General features: G+C 35.0%; 1 protein-coding gene across 44 annotated transcripts in view; it reads right to left on the reverse strand.

Moving 5' to 3' along the window:
• Positions 1-18,793, reverse strand: part of PTPRD (protein tyrosine phosphatase receptor type D) — a 1,155,761-nt gene that overhangs the window by 103,843 nt on the left and 1,033,125 nt on the right. For 18 of the 44 annotated variants that reach the window (XM_077790475.1, XM_077790477.1, XM_077790499.1 and 15 more), the window contains 5 exons: positions 15,283-15,870; positions 14,753-14,853; positions 13,730-13,983; positions 8,377-8,467; positions 2,558-2,767 (listed from right to left, as the gene is read on the reverse strand). In XM_077790475.1, the coding sequence (XP_077646601.1) occupies positions 2,558-2,767; positions 8,377-8,467; positions 13,730-13,983; positions 14,753-14,853; positions 15,283-15,870 (1,244 nt within the window). The remainder of the gene's footprint in view (positions 1-2,557; positions 2,768-8,376; positions 8,468-13,729; positions 13,984-14,752; positions 14,854-15,282; positions 15,871-18,793) is intronic. The other 26 variants (XM_031507363.2, XM_031507362.2, XM_031507361.2 and 23 more) reach the window with 3 other exon arrangements.

Consider the following 18,793-nt stretch of genomic DNA (forward strand, 5'->3'; position numbering starts at 1 on the left):
TTTTTTAAAAATTCTTGTCTGACCTGAGATGTTTCATCTGTGGCTGAGTGCAGAGTTAAAATTACAGACTAGAGAGGCTGAAGAGTCAGCCTGCTAAAACTGGATCATTTTAAGAATTCTGAGTTAAAGTCAGAAGTGCAAAATTGTTTGTACATATTTCTTATCTGTGCTAGTGTGTCTTCATCAGCACTAAACTAGGATTTGAACTAGAGATCTTAAAAAATACTTAAAAACTTGATTCAGTAGTAGATCAGAAATGTCAGCTAAAACAGAGTAAGATAACCGGGAGAAGAGATTAGCTTCCATTTATGTTTGCACTGTATTATGAAAGATGCCCTAAGCTAGGAGAAGTGTTATCAAAGGAGACATAGTTTTTTACACTTCATTTGGCCGTGTTTTGGGCTCTGGGCTATGACAGTGTCTGGCTTTGAGACAGGATTAGGATTGGCAAAGCTGAGGCACTTATTGTTACTAACGTAGCACCTATGCCAACAATATCCAGTTATGTTATAGGATTTTACTACACCTGGCATCTGACATCAACACCTCCCCATGTTTTAAGTCTATGACCATTGTCTGAAAACTGAGGAGTCTTCACTTTCCATTCCTGCACCACCCAAGTAGACTGATTTTTTTTTTTCCCCAGGTTTAGTACTCTCAAGAAATATAAAAATGTTCATTCCTACAAGAAGTAACTCTTTATATTTCTCTTCTTGCTTTGGAGTGGGCAGCAAAAATGCCTGGAAAAAGATATAGAGGGATATTGAGGGCAAGAATATTAACACTTACTACCTTTTCCGCGATAAATAGGATTTCACTTTCAATTTAAACCATCCTGTATTAATGAAAAATTTAAACTCATTTATTATTTTAAAAATTTATCTTATTTTTTCCTTCCTCTTGATGACATTCTTAACGTATTTATAGATTCTAATCATAGCTCTCCAGCTCCCATTTTACTAAGTTAAACAAATTCAGACCTTCCCATGACCTCTTTTAATTCAAGTTCTCTATTCTACCAATCAAGAGAGAAATTTTGTGCTCTCTGAATAAGAAGCCTTATGTAAAATGTAACATCTGACCACCAAGAAAAACATCACTTGCAAGTTATGTCAGTAGAACCTGTAGTCCTAAAAGAAAATCAGCTATATATGCTGGGAGCTGATATACTCAAGCATTGAAAGTCATTGAAAGCTGAATCTTGCACACCCTTAAAAAATTTTCAGTCTGTGACTACCTCAATGCTACTCAATCACACAGATGTTTCAGAGGGCATGTTGAAATGTCTTATCGATAGCCTAAGTTCATTAATGCCTTTTGAAGTCTTTCAAGAGTAGGACCCTATATACATTTTGCCATATGCATCAGTTTACAAACCTATTTGTTCCTGCTTTTTCCTGATTTCTAACAAAGCAATACATTTAAGTAATTTATACCTTAATTAATACAAAACACACAAAAAATGCACTATATTGAGAAGATTCATTTTAGTATAGGTAATTTATGATATACAGATTTCTGGCCTCTTAACTTTATAGTAAAAAGCTGTTTACCGTCTCCAATCTGATTCAACACCTTCGGAATTATCTGTCTATGCAACCCATGTCAAAAAGTGACAAGAGAACTTTTGATTTATGTTAGCAAGGAAGGAGGCACTTTATTTTCAAATGAAGCTGTGTGTCTAAAAGTATTCAAAGTGGAACTACCTCCTCATCATGCTTAAATAGGCACATTCCATTGACACCAAGAAAGCAATTGCAGAGTTATGCACTGCAAGCATTTGACTAGAATTCAGAGTATTTGTGTTGAGTTTCAAGTGATTGAACCTGCAAATGTACCTGTCAGGTTTAGTTATGAATTAGAAACACACTGTATTACACACTATATGTTAAAATGCTAATGTGTATTGCATCTTTCAAAAGTCTTACATCTGTCTTTTTTTTCTTTTATAATACATTACATGCGTTAGCTTAATTCACGCATAAAGGGATGTGACTACAAAATGAATTATGTAAAGAGAAATGACAGCTCATTATTTAGTTCACCTCAGGAATTTTCCCTATTATTGAATTATTTTCTAATTTTCTAAAAATTTACTGATAAAATTGTTATGGAATGACTAACTAGACAGGTAGCTGTGCATGTCTCTAGTTCAATGGATCTTTCCAAGAACCCTGTATATCCTAGACCATTATTCAATGGTAGCACCAAAAACCAGCTTTTAAATTCTTTTAAATACATAAAGATGCTGCTGTAAAGTTCATGTCTCAAAAGCTGCATCCATGGTCAAAAAAAATACACAATGTAATTTTTAAAGGATCATGACACAGCTAATAAAAGGTGACTCTTAGGTTTCAGTTATATGCCAAAGTAATACACAAAGGTACAAACAGAATAGAAGAGTTCAAAGAATTAATGGGCATTGAGTAAGGAAACACTCACTTTAAAGATGCTCTGACTTTAAAAAAAAGCTTTAGAGAAGTGGAATAAGCATTGAAAAAATGTTTTCGTGGTTGTGTAAGGTAATTCTGATATTGAAAAACATTAACTAACTTACAGATTCTGAGTGCTCCATTACAGCCAACACAAAGAAGACGTATTCTTGACCACTCTGCAGTTGCTTATTCTCAAATCCACCATAATGCTTCTTATCCCCCAATGTGAATTCTGTAGGAAGAACTTCAAAGTGAGCTGCAATATATGGCTTTAATTCAACTTCTCTCCCAAGACGAATGCTTCTGCGTTTCCTAGCTATCTCCTTAAGCAGCTTTAAAATGAAGGGAGGGAAAAGAAAGGCAGGGGAAGAGAGAGAGAGAGCAAGCATGAACAGAAAGATAACTGTAAACAGTTTTAACATAACTTTTTGACAGTGTAATGAGAACATTTAATGCATGACCAGAAACTACAAAAAACAATTTATTTACATTTCATGGGACATATCATTATCACTAAATCAATTGCAAAATTTTCCAAATTCTTGTAGTTCTTGTTAGGATAAGATACTAGGAGGCAATTGCAGTGCCCAGACTACAAACATAAAATAATTTTTAGGTACTGTTGTGTCTAGGAGGAGGCTGGGAGAGGGAGAATAAGAAAACAATATATTTTCGTTGAAGACATACAAAAACACATAACATATTACATATTTTCTATCTATTTTAAAAAAATCTAATTTTTAATATTATCTATCTATCTATCTATCTATCTATCTATCTATCTATCTATCTATCTATCTATTTCTCTTATAGAATAGAATCATAGAATCAAGTATGCTGGAAAGGATCTCTAAGACTGATTCCAGCCATTAGTCTAACACTGCCATGTCCACCATTAAACCATGTCCCTAATCACCAAAACTACAAATCTTTTTAAATACCTCCAGGAATGGTGACTAAATCACCTTTTCTGATAAACAAAGCTAAAATTTACATCAGTACATCTGTGACAAGACCAGATGGTAGGCTCAAGCTTGGAAAACATACACTTAGTAATAAAGGAACTTAAGCTCAGCTAGTATAATCTATTGATGAATTACTTATTAAATCAGACAAATGTTTCTTCAATACCTTTTTTTGCTTTACATATAATGGCATTCCACAAAAATTAGTCTGATTTGATTACAAGGAGTCTGAACTTCTCCTGTGTGTTAAATTATGACTTCTAAGGTCTCTTTGTGGTTCCCTTATGTTTGCTTATGAAACTTAGACAATGTCCTGCAGTTTTATAGTTAAATCACAGATTTTTCTAAGTAGTTGTTTAGTCTTTTCAGCACACTAACACTTCTAATACAGTAGATTAGCAAAAAATTAATTTCTAGAAGGAGGAAACAAATTTCTGGAGTGAGAAGGTGATAAAAAATAAAAGATACTAAAATCCAGTCTTAACTATATATATTAATTTCAAAATACATATTTAGTCAGGGAAGTTCTCCACAGAATCATGGAATCTCAGAATATGCTGAGTTGGAAGAGACCCTCAAGGATCAGTGAGTCCAAGTCCTGGCCCTGCACAGGATAGTCCCAAGAGTCATTCCATGTGCCTCCATCCTCAAGGCCCCTCACCATATTCCATGCTCTTTTGATTTAAGCCACAGCTTAATGAACACATCTTTTTGTCTTCCCCTTACGAGATCTTGTATTTTGCACAATTCACAACTGCAATGCATGTAAAGCAACCTAATATTCACTCTACTACTCAGAAAGAAGCTTTTAATAATTTGATACCCCTTCTTACTGACTAAATTGAAGGTTGCAGATACATATGAAAGCAAGTTGTGCCACTTGAATACAGGCTTCCTTAACATTGAGGGCGTTTGGATGTTATATCTTCAAACATCTATGCAGTCAACTGCTTTCCAGATCTAATCCTGTGTCTGTGCCCTGTTGCAGAGATTTTACATCCATTTACCTCTATCAAATTCAATGCCATGACACAAAAGCTGGTACAGTGCAATGGATCCCCTGAGCAAAAAATGAACTAGCCATAATTTGAGACTAGAAATCGTTATTCATTACTCAAGGACACGATTCCAATCAGCAGTCCATATTTCTCTTTCATTCTTCCTAAACAGTTTAATGAGCAGCTAGAGTCTATTTGTGTCGTATAAAAATGAGGGCAGCAGAGAACCATAATATTGAAGAGATTTCTATTTAGTCACTTTATTGAAGGTGACTCTTACATCTGTTGGTAGCTTCCTATGCCCTGTGAAGAGTTACTAAATGTAGAACATGAGGCAGAGAATAGTCAAAGATTGTTCCAGGTTAGATCAGCCCTCATAAGATCTGCTGAGGGAAGCACTTTGAAAAGTTTGTCTCTGTATGATGCCACATTTTACAACAAGGGCTATGCAGAGTGCTGAGCATCGGTTATCTGGAAGTCTGCCAAAACACGAAGCTAAGAATTGGGTAGTAACAGCACATGCTACTCCTGTAAAGTCAGGAGCCACAAACACAACAGCACTAGTAGAAGTATACAGCTTGTGCCATCCCCAAAGATAATGGATACCTCCATTACCACTTCCACTGGAATTAAAGTTGTGAGTCTGCCTCAATTAAATTCTTTATGCTTTATCATATATTTCCAGATTTACAATTTAGATTATAAATAACTCATAATAAAATGTCAAGGTACAGTAGGAGTACTGCAATCAAAATTAGATTGAGAAGCAAAGGAAAATGTTTGATCTTGATTATTTCTTGCATTTGAAATATTAACAGAAAACCCATATATTGGAAGAAAATGCAGTGCTGAAGTACAGTATTAGAGTGATCAGAAACTGAGTTTTGGCTATGAATGCTAAAAGTTAGCCTGATCAAATAAAATTAGTTAAACTTTTCAAACATGGTTATACATCACCTGAGGCCAATTAACTTAGGTGTGTTTGTGTGTAGATAAAAACTTTGTCTGTAACATTGATTACACATGACTGAGTAGACCTCAGGTGAACCTCCAGCCTCATTAATGTTTCATATGGAATTTGGGTTGTTGCCAAATATCATTACATGTTCATCTATCTTCTATTGTACTCTATATACAGATTTCAATAAAATTACAAAATTAATTTAATATTTAACATGGCAACCTTTATTTAGGTTTTACTGCTTACAGATCTAAAGTAATCCTACTAGGCAATACTTACTGAAAATCATAATATTTTTTCTGTTTCATTTATTTGCATGACTTGTCTATTTAAAGTCACTAAACCTCATCTTATGAAAAAAAAAAAGAAATTTTGAGTTAATAAAAAAGGACTGTATCTCTAATATTTTTTTTTTTCAGATACCAAACATCCAGTTCATTACCTGCTCTTCTAAAGCTATCTTAGTTTCTTTCAGAGCTGAGGTTCAAGGAGCAGGAAGATTAGGTAACTACAATAAGGCTGCAGAGTCTTTTTAGACTGTTCAATTATGTAATGGAGTTATACTCAAGAGCTGTGTTATTAGCAAATACTTTCCTTCTGACAATCTAAGCAAAGTATTTGGAACATAGCTTTTTGAAATATCTATTACCCAACCATTTCTGATACCAGACACATATCTCAGATCATACTTAAAGTATAAATACGTATAAGTGTCCCCAGTTGATCATTGGAACTATTTGCCCAGAGAGTAGTGGTTTTTTGGAGGGGTGGTGTTATTTTGTTTGTTTTTTTTTTTTATTTTGTTGAGGTTTTATATTTGGTTTTTGTTATATGTTTGTTTATTTTTATTCTGAGGTTTTTTTTTGGTTCATTTTTTCTTTGGTTTGGTTTGGTGGGTTTTTTTTGTGTGTGTGTGTGGGGGGGGTGTTGTTGTTTTTGTTATTTTTTTCCAAATGTATTTATTGTGTTCACAAACTTGTCAGGAGTAGCACACTTAATAAAATGCATAATTTCCAAAGTTGGAAGCAAACCAGTCTTTTAAGTAATAGAACCTGAATGAGTTAGCATGATATGCAGTTGCTGCCTGCTTTTAATGTTTTTCCTTGCTCAGTTCTTGCTATATTATTGGTGGCAATTGCAAAAGATATATCAAGGCTTTAGTTCTTTATCAGAAATAACTTCATTTTCCAGTCAATGCATATCTTATTTCTTCCATCATTAATTCTACAATGTGGACTCAATTATATCAGTAGACGTGGGAAACAACCCACCCTGACACAAATATTTCTGAATTAATAAATGTTCTTTATCAATCTGTTATACAGACTAAGGCAACACAACTTGCAGGATGATTAAAATGTCCCTTTGTTATGAGAATCAGCAGGAACTATAGAATTTAATTGCCAAAAAGTTCAATGTCATCTGGCACCTATCCTTTAATCTATTAATACTGCTGAATGTGACTACAGCCTTTGGATGTTAAAAGAGGGTGGTAATACTCAATCAGTTTCCATTACTGTATGGATGTGGCTGTCAAGGTTTTACTGTTTAACTGTACTTGATGTCACCTATAACTATGATCATGAGCTGATGGCATTTGCAATCCAACTTCTTTTAAAGTGAAGCAGTTAATAGATCAAAGCCATTACTCAATTGAATGAAGAGAGATGATCACATAAATGGAATTGGTCAAGAAGAAACATAGGGTTGAATCAGTTAGTCATCATGCCTTCCTCTGAACAGTTGTTTTTTAATATTCTGATTAAGGATTTGCCTGTTGTTGTGACAAAGATTTAAATAATTCTGTTTATATTTTGAATACTTTTTACAACACTTAGTTTGATGAAGATCTGTATTCTCCCTATATTTTGGTGCAAAATTCAAAATTTGTATCCATTTTGTCAATGGCAGGAAAGAAAAGAACCTTTATGCTTGCTTGCAGGTGATCAACACTTCCCAGTAACTAACTGTGTTATGAGGAATCATATGGTGAGGTTATCTCTGTAACATAAATCTCTTGGATCCACCAAGAGAAAATAGAAAAATAAATAGATACGGTCAAAAGGACACTATATTAGGAGTAAAACCCCCTGATTCTGGTCTTGAATTGCAGAAATATTACATGTACAAAGTACCACAGCATTTGAATGTTATTTAAAATCTTGACCAGATATAACAAGAAAAATAATAACACTACAACCTGTTTTTGTAAAAGTCTCTCATATGGGATCCTTGAAAGAGTTTTAAAATAACAAACAATAGTGTTACTACAGATTTACAGATTGAAAGAAGAAGGACAAGTTTAAATGAGCTGTCCTTCAGTAAAACAGAAAATGGGGGTGAATATTGTATTTCCTGGAATTATTACTATATCAATAACATACTGAATTGATTTCTAGCATTGCTGGGCTTATTTATAAAAGGAAAGTATTTCCTCCCCTTGGATTAATGTCATTTGTAGTTTCAAATGATGACACAATGTTGCTCTTTCCTTTCTTGTTCATGGATTAGTTTCTGATCACAAACTGTTGATGGAACGGAGGGTATGCTCACCAGAAGTATTACAGTATATGACAATCAGGTAAAAACAGTATCAGAAGGTCAAATGTTAAACTGTGGTGCAAATTGCAATTTAGCATTTGTTACAGATTTAGTAAACACCCCTCTAATGAACCAGACCTTTATTACAGTTCATATTGTTGGTGATTAAGCTTTTGCTGACAAGTCATTTCACCTCCTGCACTTTTGCATCACTCTTTACAATAGAAAAAGAATTAAATATTAGTGTCAAGAAATATAAGACACTTTGTGTTCTTTATTGAAACTTAATGTCTATACTGTGTTCTCATTTAAGTAATATGATTTTTATTTTGGATCTCCACAGGCTAATACAAATATAAATATAAAGTATCCTGACAAAACTTTTAAAAGTGGTGAGTTAATTACCTAAAAGTAGAAAGACTGCTTCTTCAATAAAGGAGAAGAAAAAAAAAAAAAAAACAAACTGAATACAGTACCTCATCTAATTCCATTTCATCTGGACTCTCCCATGGTTTGATAAACTTTCCACGGGACCTCTTCAAAGGCACAATAACTATGTAATAGCCTCTGTAAATGACAAAGTTGGACAAAAGAGAAGTTGAATGAAAAGGAACAGATAAATTGATGGAGTGGTCTGTTTAGAGGAACTTAAGAGAAAAGTGGTATGTTGAGAATATTCTGCACATTATTATGTCACTGCAGCCTTCCAAACATAGCTGTAAACATTCACACTCTTGAAATAGCATCAGTTGTAAAGCATTTGACAAACAAATAGCACCAATTATCTGTCTTTTTGTGCAAACATATAAATATTTATAAAAAACTTTAATTACAATGTACTAAAATGCCAACATGAAATATAAGAACCATAGGTATGTATGCCTTGCCACCATCACACTGAAAAAAAACCCTCAAAGCCCTAAATTGAAATATATTACCATATATTTAAATCTTAATTACCAACCAATCATCCCCCATTTTAATGTATAATCAGAACAGTAGGTTTAAAAAATGTATTTTTTAATGCCAATATCCTAATAAAGAGAAAAGGAAGCAGATAGGACATACAACACACCCATATTCTCTTTCCTTTTGACAATCAAATGCCATCTACATTGCCAGTTCTAGCTACATCAGTATCTTGTTCACAGTCATAGGTAAGAGAGCTTGATATATACTCTCTTCATATCTAGTATTTGTAAATTACAAATATCAGTGTTCCTCAGAAATATTTCTCTAATAATATTTTCTTCCTCCCCACCCATGGAGGGAAGGAAATTATATTTTTTAGTGTGATGGAGATCTGGTACTTTCACTGCTTCACAAAGCCTGGATATGTGTCAAGCAGATCCATAACTTCACATTAGTGTGAGGGAAGAAGCAGTGGAATTACAACAGCAGGACATGCAGGGTAGTATAATATACATCTTCTTGATAAACATACTTGTCAAAAAGTCAGACACTCTCCGTATCAGGGGAAAGGGAAAGAAACATTTACTTTGCTCGTAGTAACAAAAGCTTATTAAGTTATTTCTGGGTCTCATCATGGAAGATAATTTTAGTGTCTCATGGGCCATCTCCTCTTTCAGTCTGCTTTGTTTTTACAATCCATTCAACCTTCTGCAAAACTATTAATTTTACTCATTAAAAGCAGCTGAAAATCCTAAGTAATTAACAAAGAGTCTATAGAAAAGGAGCTGCCTTAATACTGGCTAAAAACCATCTCAGTCTAAGCCAATCCTAAACTATCTTTTTCACCATACCAGTGCAAGACATTGATCGATTTAAAAAAATCTCTTCTTATTTAAAGCTCTTTCCAATAAAATAAATGTAACAAAACTTTAGATTTTCAGCTCCTGTAGAAAGTACGTGTATTCATTAATATTTATGTCAAGAAATTAGAGGAAATTTTCTGTGGGAATGCTAAGCTCCAACAGAAGCTCTGGAAAGCAGTGCTGCCCACAGATTTTTAACTAATGTCCACTTCTTTTATTTCATTACTTCAAAAAACATCTGTGGCATGCATTCTTATAGTGACAATATTATAAATAATTTTTAAAAAAATATTAAAACTCTTAAGGATGGTTAACCCCAGGTTTTAAACCTGCATTGGTCTATTAAAAATACTTTGAATAGCAAATCCTAGTAAACAGTGAGTGACATATCCTTTCTTTAAGAGATGTCTAAGAATCAAGGCAAAAAGAAATGAAAACTTCCTCTATGTCTTTCAAACATCAAAGAAACACACTTATCTGTAGAGTTGTGTTTGCACTGTATATCCCCTCATAATGGTTTGTCCCTCCATATCCCCTCTTTGTACCTGTCTGGTCCATCCAGCTTTCCCATCAGTACCTGTATGTCCATCAAACCTCAACCCATCCCCCTGTCTCCTCAGAGGTGATGTGTCCATCACCTGGTGACCCTTCCCCTTTGTCCAGATCCTTCTCCCAGGGTCACCAGGTAACTGGACCCTGGCTGGGACTCCTCCCCATCCCCTCCTCAGGGGTCACTCTGAGGCCTTGTCCCCCAAGAGCTGCTCCCATGTTCTTCCCCATTCCCTGCTCTGGTTTCCTGCCCCCCTGTATCAGCTGCTCCGGGCTGGGAGACTCTCTCTCTTGCTCCGGATGTCCTTCGAGGTCAGATGTGGCCTGGGATCTCTCCAGGCCCTCATTAAACTTTGGAACTAATCCTGAGGCAGAGCGCCTCTTTCCTCTGCTTGTGGGACCAGCTCGTCTTTGGACTCACGTGGGAGCTTCTCCAAGGCCCGGGATCCAAGGAGAAGTTCCTTCCCTCTGCCCAACTCGCCCCACTGCCCAGCTGGCCGGGCTCCACAGGGATTCTGTTCCCGTGGATTCGAGGGGGAGACACAGCACTTATCCTTTTCTTTTTCTTCATATTTTTATTTTTTAAGCTAACGGAGTGTTCATACATTTTTCTTTTCAATCAAGGAACATCATCACATAATTGTAACTTTCACACTCTTTGTCACTTCCCTCATGAAAGTCTCTCATAACGTTGAAAATCTACTTTCAATACATTTTTAAACTGAAAGAATAAGTAGATCAATAGTAAGTAGAAAAATGAAAATTTCCACACCAAAATGCAGTGCTGCAAATTGTGAAGGACAACAAAGTTTTGTGATTTTTACTTAATTGTGCAAAATGTAGCATCTCCTGAAAAACATTTTATAGTTTACTTCATTATTTGCTTGTCTGTTTTTAGGTTGGAATTTTTTCTGTGGAAGCGGGGGGAGGAGGGTGAGAAACAAAGAGTTTATTTGGATATTATTTTACCTACTGAGTATTTGAGAGGTCAAAATCTTCAACGAAACTGCTTTTACTTAAGACTTTTCAAAGATGTTAGAGATTCAGTGAAACATGGACTATCCTTTACACATAAAAATTGTTTTGGAAATAGCCCAAAATACTAAAAGAAATAAAAATTAAGAACTTGCTTCCTTAAGACAAGCAAAAGAGATTATTTTGCTAATCATAAGGTGATCTCTGCAGCAATTTTTATCCTGTATCACCATCAAACATTGATAAATACTACCTTCTTTAATTATAAATATTACAAAGGCTTTTATAACATTACCGTCAGTCTCAATACCTATACTTCATTAGAGCAATCTATTACCTGTTTCACTTTCTGTGTAATTAGTATTGAAAAATTCTCAGTACTTCATTGTAAGCCAGGGACAATTCTGAACATATAATGTACCTATAGAGGACCAGCATGTCTAAAAATGTCAGCTTGACTAATACATGAAATTGTTCTTCCCATATAAATACTAATGCAGAACAACTTTACTTATTTTATTGGTGCAAGCATCAGGTCAGGTTTTCCATTCAGTATGTACTTGCTTTGGTATGCCTGCTCCAAGGGTCAAGCCTATGTTTTACTTTTTCAAGCCTGATCAAATCTTCTTATAAAACAGATGCACAAATAGGGGATAAATAATTTGCAAAATTGGCAGTTGGACCCTGTAGATTTAATGTACCTTTTCTGATGTCACTTAGCCTCTTTAACTTTTTTACACTATATAAAATAAAAGGGAATTGTCTTTTATTCCAGTGCTATCTTGCTGTTGCTGTTTGATCAGGTATCCTGCACATTTTTCTCTCTGTGACTGCTCTGCCTCATAAATCTTTTTTGACTCATTCCATCCTCAGTGTTCCTTAGCTGCATTTGTTACTGACCACATCTTACTCAATCTAATGATAATGACTACATTTTTAAGTTTTTCATCATTTTAATGTTTCAAAGTCATTTATTTCTTGACCTTACCTGCCTGAAAATCTTCAGTCAGTAATGAAAAAGAGGTCAGCTTTCTAGAAAGCTGTAAAAAATCCAGCAGGGAGAGGACAAGTTGAATCCCCATCATTTAGTGACTGGCTCATTTTCCTCCCCATTTCCTTTATATTACATATGGGAACCTTGCAGATCAACAGGAATCAGTATAAGCAGAGCAATAACACTTATTGATTGTATCATGCTTCATGTTTTCCTGGAAAATCTTTATTGCCCAACCTTTCTAATCCCTGCTGACCACATGTTCTTGGGTCTTTAGTCCTGTTTCTGTTTAAATTTCCACACCACCTGTTCCATTCCAAAACTTATGTAACCTCTAAAACTTCCAAATTTTTTAGCTTAATCTCTTGTTTTCCTTCTGAGACCAGTGGAGAGGACAAGGTATTTTTATCCTGATAAAACTATCAGAAATAATTAATCTGAATTAATTTAAAGCAGTACCGATTCTTTAAAACTCAATATAATTCTTGAGTGACTTAGTCTGACTACTTCAAGGAGATACAGCAGGGTAGTTTTGCATTGATGGCTTATCCATTCTTTTTGAGATTGTTTGTTGAAAATATAACTGGTTTTCTGCATCCCTCATTTTGCAGTCCATGATGAAATACAAAATTACTGAGAAAAATCTGCAAACTGAAAGATAATCAGTCTCCATACAAATCTTACATACTTGGCTATGTGACAAACTTTTAAGAGTTCTAGTTGGAACTGCCATACAGTGATCATCTATTCCCATTACCTCACCACTTCAGGGCTGACCAAAAATTAAAACAAATTAAGGGGATCATCCAAATACGTATTAAACACTGACATGCTTGGCACATTAGCTGCCTGATTAGGAAGCCTCTTCCAGTTTGAAACAAAAGCTTCCTAATACATCTGAGCGTCCCCTGATGCAGCTCTGAGGCATTGCCTCATGTTCTATAAATGGATCTCAGTAAGAAGAGATCAGCAGCCCCCTCTTCACTTCCCCTCCTCAGGAAGCTGCAGAGAGCAAGAAGGTCAGCCCTCAGCCTCCATTTCTCCAAACTAGACAAGTTCAAAGCCCTTAGCAGCTCCTTACAGGACATTCCTTTCCAGAATGCTGCAGAGAGCAAGGAGGTCAGCCCGTAGCCTTCTTTTCTTCAAACTAGACAAGCTCAAGGCCCTTAGCCACTCCTTACAGGACATTTTTTTCAGTCATTCCATCAGCTTTGTTGCCTCCTGTTGAATGTACTCAAGGACCTTTACAACAGAATTTGACATTTCTTCTTAATTTTCATGCCACTCATGACTGCCCAGTGTTCCAATCTATCTATATCCCTCTGTAAGACCTCTTGTCTCTTGAGAGAGTCAACAGCACCTCCCAGCTTACTATATCAAACATTACACCAATATTAGATCAAATACTACTGCAGAGTACTGTACTCTCTGTACTTCATAATTCTTTATGCAGAATAAAGCTGTGGTCCACCATCAAGAGTTAGAATGATCATCTCTTTGCAGTTAAAAACAATGGTATGTCATTCATTCACTCACTTTATATTCTCATTTGAGGGTACTTCTGGAAGTTCCACAGTTATCATGCCATCTAAATTGGTCTTTCCAATGAAGACTGGCTTTGTGCGAAGCACGTCTGGGGCAGTCTTTGCAGTTACTCTGTGCTGAAGGCCACCAGCACTATTCCCTCTGTTTGTCAGGACAAATGAATATGATGTCTCTGGCTTCAAGTTTGTGATCAGCTTTTGAGTAGCACGTCCATCAACCTCCATTTTCCCATCATCATAAAGGATCTAATTTAACACGCAAAAGTAACTTTGGTTACTAGGAGAAGGGAAATGATGCTGTCACACTGAATTCAGGAATCAACCTAGGTATAAATTTAACTAATAAATAAATTTTAATTTATTTGGGTACTTTAGGGTGTAAAGCAGTCCAGAATTCACTACTGAAAGTTAACTTCTCACTTTCAGGGGAAAAGAAAAAAATACTACATTAATGGAAAGCAATGTAAACACTCTTGAAATCCAATTTCACTTTTTCAAAGTAAGCAGCTTTTCTTGAACCCAGAATTTATAGCAAGGTACTCTTGTTTAAAGTATCTTCATTTTTTTCATTCACACTCCTTATTTAGAAAGGTTTTCGTACCATTTCATTCCTAAAATACTGTTCTTCACTTGCCACTGCCTGAGATTACACAAGTGATTAAGAATGAAGCATAAGAAATTCCAGGCAAGACTGCATGTTACCCTGAGTCTCTGTATCTGGATACAGCTATAGCTAGTGGAGTAAAAGAATTGCAAATCAAAAATATGTTGTTGTACATCGAGGAGGCAAAACCCAAAATGGTACTAGAATGTATTTTCTATTGAAAGGACTAGAAAAAAGAAGAAAAATTTTCTTCTGCTGTTTTCTTTAACATACTGCAGTGGTGAATGAAAGATTAGCAATCTTAGAAACAACAATATCCCCAGTACATATTCATGATTAATGATCAGTAAGCTACTTAATCAGGAAAATACATTGTCTAGTTTCTGTTATTTCTCTTGGAAAGTAACTTACTTTGAAAGGCAAAGCCGAATTATAGTTTTCTGGAATTTCCCAGGACAGCAAAACAGAAGTCTTCATTACTGCTTTAACATGAAAATTTTTTGCAAACACTGCTGGAAAAAAAGAAACAATGTATATAAACAACATCTTGGAGCTTAGATCTTGTCATTTTTCTACTGCTTCTTGGGAGTATTAGCTTTCCATTTAGGTCAAAAATCAACAAGAATTCAATATTCCTACCTGCTTGTTCATATTTAAATATCACATTTAAACTCCTTCTCACTCTTATCTAGTGCAACTCAATACACACATTTTCCTTACCTGAAAATGTTGTGAAGAAGTTACGCCAGAACTTGCTTGGCAAGGGACAACTGAATTCTAAGGCATCCAAAACATATTAAGATTTATATACTTTACCTTTTGTGCTTGATGAACCTATTTTTATGAATGGAGTGGTGAGTTTTATTTACACCTTCAAATGCACTGATATCCAAAGACCGATACTCCTTTAAAGGTCAACGCCATAAGCAGACAAATCCTACCTTGATCCACGGGTAGTGTCCTGAACTGGACACTTGGACTATATGGACCAGGCCCTTTGCTTGTGTGGGCACGTACTTTTACATCATAAGTGGTATCTGGTTTTAAGCCAGAAAGTGTCATAGTGGTATCAGCAGGAACAACAGGGAGTTCAATTGGCTGGTAAGCAACATTGATATCTCTGTACAAGATGGTGTATTTGGTGATAATGCCATTTCTTTCTGCCAAGAGTGGCATCTGCCAAGTTAATTGAACTGATGTAGAAGTAGAGCTTTCCGAGTGGAGATTTTGGGGAAATCCACTGGGTACCTCTTCAGGAACAGAAATCTCTTTAACCATCTCCTCCCCAAAGCCCACTTTATTTCTAGCTGAGAGCCTGAAGACATAAGAAGCTCCTTTGTGAATGTCTGTGGCTGTGAAGTGATCTTCCTTCTCTGAGAACTCCATGGTCGTTAATGTATCCATGTCTTTGCGACCAAACTTCAGGCGATAACCCTGCAGCGGGCCAAAAGTTTCCACTGGAGGATGCCACTGAATTAGCGCCGTGTTCATCTGTGTGTGGCTAATCACAAGCCGAGGTTTGCCTGGAACTGTAGCACAATGTTATTTAAAGAGGATAGATATAAACACAATTGAACGTACAATTCTTGAGGCTAGTTTTAGCAGGAATAGGGATATATTTCTCTTTCCTCACTCTTAGTTCCACATATTATTGTCCTAATGAAGAAATAGTGTCTGGCTCCTGCACTAGTTAGTAATACAGCATAAGGAACTCAACAGTAGAGACATTTACTGCTTTTGTCTTCTTCCCTCACCATTATTTCTAAATACAGAGCATAATCAGAGGCACAGGCTCTAGGGACACAAATCAAGAAGCAAAACTTCCAACAAATGTCTTATGAATGGTCCTGTCTCACAAATCCTTATTTGCATAAAAAAAAAAAAAGTACTGTTATAAGTTTTCATCCAAGGCACATTTCCTGTAAATGGGAAAATAATTAATGAAGAAATAATAAGTTTCTAGATAAGTTTAACATAACATTGTCATTAATAGTAAAAATGTAGTAGAAGTCAGAACAACCTTGACTTCAAAAATCATTACTCTGTCATTCTAGTTTCCATACAAAAATCACTTCTGCCTCCATTCTTTTCACCAGTGTGGTGAGGTAGCACAGTTTGGAATTTAATATTTTCCAGCATGGCTTATCAGATATGATTTACTTTCCAGAAAGATTTCTGTGCACATGAACTGGATTTCTTTTGAAGAAGGCTAAATTGGTAGTTTTTCTTAACCTATACAATACATACAGGCACAAACTTAATTGGGACCCATTGGTCCCAGCTAGTGGTTTGTGTTTTAGGGAAGTTCAGACTGGAAGTCTGGTATGGACATTGAGGAGGAATTGAACTGAATCAGACCAGATGAATCCTAATCAAACCAGAAATGCCATTATTCAATTTATATAGTGTACATTTTCAGTCTCAATATGAATTCTCATTTACTGTTTCTATTTAATTGATTAATTCATTTTAATTTATTCGTATCCATTTGTAACTTTTCATTTATATTTTCATTAACACTTCTGCTTCTAAGAAGTCTGTGTCTATTGCAGTTATTTATTTGATAATGAAACATATCCATATTTAGAAATTTGGTGCTCATTTCTGGTCAAGAAACCAGAATACTTTCAGGAGTAGTACGGCAAAAACATGGTCTTCAATAAAGACTAATTAGTTTCATCTACATTCAAAGCCTTCTCATGTGAATGTAGCTGCTGCACTGTGAGCTCTGGTTCCTGTATTTAAACACTTCAACAGATTTTATTACTTATCTTCAGTTCTCAAGCACCCAGCAAATCAGATTGTTATTGTCAGAAGGTCTAACTACCATTCCATAAAGAATTAGGAATAAGGAGGGAAGAATGGCATGCTTTGAAGAAAATTCTGCCTTTAGTAAACTCTTTCCTCATTACGTCTTTTGTAAGTCATGACATTGCTTCTAATTTCTTAAGAATTATAGGTAGGTTTTATATAAATTTTCCAAATATCTTTAAATTTAAATGCTGAGTTCACCTGGCAGCATTATTATGGAATCTTGTGTCTTCCCACATTTTATGCTGTGTAAAGAATATCTCTCTGATTAGTTCTGACTTTTCCTCATTGATAACTAAAAGACTTTATCGAACACAGAGAAGTCTGTGAAGGCCTTTTGCAGGCCATATTTTTCTCTGTATTCTAACTATTACTCAAATCAGTGTAGCAGAGAATATAATAGTTTACCTAAAAATAATAATACCCCTTCAGTTTTCTACAGGAGAGATTACTGGAAGGTGTAACTAAATTATTTTTGTAATAAATTGCTTTTTTTTTTTTTTTTTGTGTTCATGTGGCAGACTTCACAATTAGAATGACATTTTAACCTCTGTGCTAGCTACAGAGAAAGGAATAAACTAATATTTGCTCTTGATCAGAACCAAGGAACTATTAAAGTTTGCTTATGCAATAAATACCCTGTGACTAAAATAGTAAATAACAATGGTCATCTTTTTTTTTTAATACTGTAAAGCCTATCTGATTTGCAAAGAAGATAAATTTCTTTTTGTTTCCAGAAAGTTGTCAATTAACATTTACTTTCAGTATGATTTACTTATGAATATTACAGTTTTTTTAGGAAAAATGACAGGATTCTTTCCAGTTGTATATACAGTTGTGTCACCAAATAGCTGTCTAGAAATTTCTGATAATAATCTGAATTTTCCATGAGCCTAAAAGAAGTGAAATGGTCCATAAAATAAAATATATTCTCTGATCTAGTGAAATCCTCTTCCATTAGTAAATAGCAAGACATCGTTCACACAGCCCTTTGTTAACAGATGTTACTGCTGAAATGTATTGCCACCACAAGTAGAATTTCACATAGGCTGCTTTTGCCAAATTACCTGAAGTAACCTTTTTCTGTTAGTTGCTATAAAGTACACCACTGCCTTAATACAATCGTTCATTTTTAAGCTGAAATCTATATTTTAAGAGTGCTGTCCAGTATGAAAGCAAAAGACAAGTAATGGACAAGCTATTGTTCTATGAGATTCTTCAATTATTGTGACACAGAAATTAAAGGTCTGATTAAAATCTTCATAAAAATTGTATTATATCACTGACTAGTAAGTCTTCATTTTTATCAAGGTCGTGTTAATCATACATTTTGTAATTTCTGCTCCAAGTATTTTAATTTGTATTTGGTTTTAGAAATGTTCAGAAACAGTTTTTGTTTCATCTGATTTCAACAGTGAGGAAACTGAACATAATACAAAACCACACTCTTGAATAAAAATATCAACAGTGTTCAGTGACTTTAATAATAACTGAGTTACCATCCTATAAGCTTACTTATGTTTGGTGAATCTTTCTTGCCTAAAAATGTAAATTATGCTTTCGTATCACTAACTGGACAGCTGAATAGTTACTTATTGTCTGAATACCTTAGAGATAGCTTCTTTAGTAAATGTTCAAACA

Source organism: Lonchura striata, chromosome Z (genome assembly GCF_046129695.1).
Source record: "Lonchura striata isolate bLonStr1 chromosome Z, bLonStr1.mat, whole genome shotgun sequence".
Classification (NCBI taxonomy): Eukaryota; Metazoa; Chordata; class Aves; order Passeriformes; family Estrildidae; genus Lonchura; species Lonchura striata.